We start from the raw sequence: 5,000 nt of genomic DNA on the forward strand, positions 1-5,000 counted from the left end.
TAAGAACAACTGGATTAAGAACATCAGGCTGAAATTTGACCAATAACAATAAAGCAACATATAAATAAGAACAAATTCAACCTGATAAATTTAAACATGTTCTTAATACAAAGGGAAAGGGTATTAGGATATAAGGAAACAATACGGTACAGTAACTTATAATATCAAAGTACTGTGGTGTTCAGGACCATTACAAACTATAAAATCTATTACAAAACAGCATTGTATCTTAATGAAACCTCTAGTAATATATAATTTGAAGTATTTCTGAAACCAATTTTAAAAACATTTCAAGAACACTTTCAGGCTGATTTCTTACTAAGCACCCCTCAAATAAGAACACGATCAGCCTTAAACCTGAAAAAAGTGTTCTTATCTGCAGATGTTTACTGTATTAACTTGCTGATACCTTGGTTCTACTCACAGTTTGATTTGCAAAAAGGAAAAGAGAAATTTCCTAGTTGCTGTTAACCTTTTTTTTCTCTATTTTCCAGATCACAACAGCGATGAATCAAGTATTCATTTTGGTGTGAGAGTTGAGGGAATTGATGAGCTAATGTCTAACACCAAATTTTCAAGGCAGGAATTGCAAAGAATGTACAGGGGCTTTAAAAATGTAAGAAAACAACAATTTTAACGAACAATTTTTATTTAAGAAACTTATTTGAGGTGCGCAAATGTGTACATGTACAGCTGTGCAGAGTTTGTGATGGGCTTTTCTTCAGGAAACACTTAATATTGTTTCTGTCAAACCAGCTATGGGATCATTTAAAGACTGGGATGGGTTTCATTAGTCATAGAATTGGGGTAATTTTAAGGTGCATGGAGATCCCCAAGACTTGCTGAATGGGCCGTTTCGTTTCGCAGCATGGAAAGCATTGCCAAGGTCTACTGGAAATTGATAAATATACTGTTTCGCAGTCAAGTATTCTCGCCAGCATACTGTACATTATTTTGTCTGCTCAGGCAATTATGTGCCTGAAAAAGGCACTATCAGAAATGGGGTATAATACTGTAATAATTGTATGGAACTCCAACATGGAGTTGTGATAGATTAGACACTTATATGTACACATGCCAGACAGTGGCTTACATTTTACAATAATGCAGACAAATCAGGCGAACCTTTGCAAATTCCATACAGTCCTCCTACAATAATCAGATGTAACAATTAGTATTGAATTTGATTTATCAAATGAATATGCCTTCGTTACAAGTAGAATTGATTATTGTAATGGAATTCTCTATGGATTACCGGACTGTGAAATAGTTAAGTTGCAAAGAGTACAGAAACCTGGAGCTAGGCTGCTTATGTCATGTAAAAAGTATGACCATATTACGCCTGTTTTGATAAATTTACACTGGTTACCAGTAAGATACAGAATTAATTTTAAAATTTATTACTTACTTTCAAAGCCCTCTATGGCATGGCACCTAGCTACATCATTGATTTAATTCATACTAAGACTAATGCGCGCTATTTGCTGCGCTCTAATGAAGGTATTTTATTAAAGCATCCGTCAGGAAAAATGAAAAAGTCATTTGGTGACAGATCCTTCAGTGTGGCTGCGTCCACTTTATGGAACGCTCTTCCTGTTAGCCTACGCAGCATCAAATGTATTTCTACTTTTAAATCTAATCTTAAAACTTATCTTTTTAAATTAGCTTTTAATATCTCTCAGATATTAAATGTGTTTGTATATTTCTAAAAAATTGTATTAATAGTTTTTAGGTTATTTGTTGTTGTAATGCGCTTTTGATCACCTAGCATGTTAAAAAGCGCACTATAAATGAATAAATTGTTATTATTATTATTATTATTATTATTATTATTATTATTATTATTATTATTATATCAATTTGATTAGTATTCTGTGCTTAAATCACAGAATGGTCATCCATTGATAAATCATAATAGTAATTTCCATCCAGAATAAGCCAAGGGGTTCGTCAAAGGCCATGGAGCACCAAGCAAATTGACCAGTTGTGATGTGCACAAAGCTTTCCTGGCTGGCTTTAAAACGGCTGGAAAAATCAAATCGCAAGATTTGAAATAAAATTTATAAATACAATTTACAGTCGCATTTCGATTATGTTGAAATGTAAACGTCAATCACACAGGCACCCTGGGAGCAGAGCCGGCTTTTGTCTTTTTCTTTACTGAGGAGGAGAAAAGGAGGCTCTGCCTGAACCGCGTCAACTCTTTCTAGTGCGAGCATGCGTTTAGTGATAAAACCGATGGTTATAATTGAGCCCGCTTTACCATGAAAAATGAACTTGGAAAGGCTCTCCAAACAGGGTGTCACAATGCACAGGCGAAATTTTAGCGGCAAAGAATAATAATAATAATAATAATAATAATAATAATAATAATAATAATAATAATAATAATAATAACAATAATAATCATTTATATAGCGCTAAGTCGACTACTTCTTCATAGCGCTTTACAATACCTACTATATGATTAAGAAAAAATACAAATTAATAAAAAAGAAATTACATAATAATTAAAAAGGAAATTAAAGTATAAATTGTTAACTAAAGGACAAGGTTAAACAAATAAGTCTTCAATTCCTTTTTGAAAACCTTCGATGGCGGGCTCCTTTGTTTTTCGCAATTTGGAAAAATTGGTCAGCCCCATCCAAGCACACCGGCGGACGTGTTTTAACGATTTTGAAATTGTGGAAAAAGCGCAAATGAGGGGTCGCATTAGAGAAAAGGCGTGTTGACAAAATTTTAGTCTCAAAGAGTAAACAAGTTTTTGCAAGATCGTCTCTTATGCGACCCGGGCCATATTCTTATCAGTCTTTGAAAATGCCTCGCTGCCATGCTGATGGCCTCCTGAGTAAAATCATAATGAACCCGCGGTACTGGTTAGGGTACTACGGTACTGCTGTATTTGTACAGTATTCAGGGATACACGTGTATGTAAATGACTTGAATACGGTGTTTAAGGATGGTGCCTACAATGAAATGCAGGGAATGGGATGCACGCCCAATTTTGACATCCAACACGAAGTGCCCCTTTAAGTCTAAAGGCGCTGTTACGCTGTGCAATTTCTCGTGCAACTTGTCTCACAACGGCATTTCTACAAACGTTTTCACATTATGAAACGGGTGTTACACCGAGCAACGTTTCATGAAACGTGTCTCGTTTCGATGATCACATGAGGTTAAAGGAACATTTTCATTGGCTGGTGCCGCAAACCGTTGCGATACAAGTTGCAGGGCGGATGTTACACTGCGCAATGCTTAAAAAATTGGTTTCAACCGTTGCGGAAAGTAGAACCCAATTCGATTCTACTTTCCGCAACGGCCTCACAACGGTTTTTGGCCGTTGCAAGGTATGTTACATCGGGCAATGATTCGTTCAACTTCTCTCGCAATGGCGTTGCGACACAAGTTGCACGACAAATTGCACAGTGTAACAGCGCCTTAAGCCTTTGCTACCTATTTGTAACAAAAAGGTAAAGGTTAGAGTTATTTTTAGGTCAGGGTAAATGCAACAGGTTATCGTCACCAGAGGAGCAGCAGTTGGAGGACACTTTGTGACTTTAATTGTCTGCGCGGGAGGTCATGAGTTTAACTCCGGCCGGACCAACACTCAGGGTCATTAAATAACTGGTGTGAAAGTGCTGACTTTGTAACTGCATCTGCAAATGGTTAGACTTTCAAGTCTTCTCGGATAAAGAAGATAACCCGGAGGTCCCGTCTCACAACCCTTCAATGTTTATAATCCTGTGGGACGTACAAGAACCCAAACACTGGTCGCTAAGAGTAGGGCACGTAGTTCCCGGTCTTGTGGTCTGTCTTCTGTTGTGTATCATGGTTGGAGGGTAAAAATATAGGGGCAACAGTAATTGGCGAAAGCTGTTGTGGTGCTCTGCCTGCTTGATTGGCAAAGTTAATAAATAAATAAATAAATAAATAAATAAATAAACAAAATAAAGTAAAGTAAAGTATTCCGAGACATAAGTGATGTTGAAGTTATAAAAAAAAGGCCGGGGACACTTCGTGATGCTTATTGAAATCTGCGTGCATCTAATTACGTGTATTTCTGGACATATCTGACAATAGTCCAATTTCAATTTTACAGTGTTAGTTTCTATCTGAAGTGAATATATTCACAATTACCGGCGGGACTGTACCTGAAATTTGAAACTAAGCAATGGGCAGAGTAGTAAACATGCAAGTCATCTTTTCGCTGGAATTTGTGAATATATTCACTTCAGATGGATGTAAACCACCCTGTAAATATGCGTCCTCGGTGTTTTTATTCAGCGGTCATGGAGAACTTGAAACTGGACTATTTAATGTCTAAATTAAGGTCTCACCTTTCTTTCCATCATAATTGAATTTCCTGCTTTAATGTAAAAATTGTTACTTTGTTAGGAGTGTCCTAATGGAACAGTTGACAAAGATACCTTTAAGAAAATTTATGCCCAGTTTTTCCCTTACGGAGGTATGTTAAAACGGTTTAAAGAAACTCTTGTAAATTTTAAACAAATCTTTTTTTTGTTAATTATCTTAACTGAAAGGAAAAGGCTTAAACGACAAAGTGAAAAGTACGTTAAATAATTGGTTAAAATCTCATCCCTCCTTCTCCATAATATTGCTAAAATTTGTAACGTTATAAAAAGTGAACTCCTAAACCTTTCCGCGTGAAGAATAACATACGTCTCTTAGATTATTAATCGTAGCTCTTATTTGAGCCCGCTGATGAAATTACCTTGTAGCTATCCTTTAATGTTGTCGATTTTGTTGGCTCTTACGTTAATTTTAGGTACCGTGTAAGTAAGCACTTTTGTCATATTTACGCCGTTTCAGTACATTCCTCTTAGCAGCCCCATAGGCCGCGAACCTTCCAGTCGGCATTGAGAACAAAAACACACTTTTCGTGCGACTTTTCTCGCCACTTCTTCTCGAGACAAATTGCGCGAAGCGCGAAACGAGAAACGTCTAATGTAACACCTTGCAACTCTCAGAAATGTTGCGAT

At 36.5% G+C, this 5,000-nt stretch overlaps 1 protein-coding gene across 5 annotated transcripts in view; it reads left to right on the forward strand.

Moving 5' to 3' along the window:
* Positions 1 to 5,000, forward strand: part of LOC138043489 (neuronal calcium sensor 1-like) — a 26,795-nt gene that overhangs the window by 13,479 nt on the left and 8,316 nt on the right. For all 5 annotated transcript variants that reach the window (XM_068889775.1, XM_068889776.1, XM_068889777.1 and 2 more), the window contains 2 exons: positions 495 to 616; positions 4,396 to 4,465. In XM_068889775.1, coding sequence (XP_068745876.1) covers positions 495 to 616; positions 4,396 to 4,465 — 192 coding nt within the window. The remainder of the gene's footprint in view (positions 1 to 494; positions 617 to 4,395; positions 4,466 to 5,000) is intronic.

The sequence above is a fragment of the Montipora capricornis genome, chromosome 3 (assembly GCF_036669925.1).
Source record: "Montipora capricornis isolate CH-2021 chromosome 3, ASM3666992v2, whole genome shotgun sequence".
NCBI classification, from domain to species: Eukaryota; Metazoa; Cnidaria; class Anthozoa; order Scleractinia; family Acroporidae; genus Montipora; species Montipora capricornis.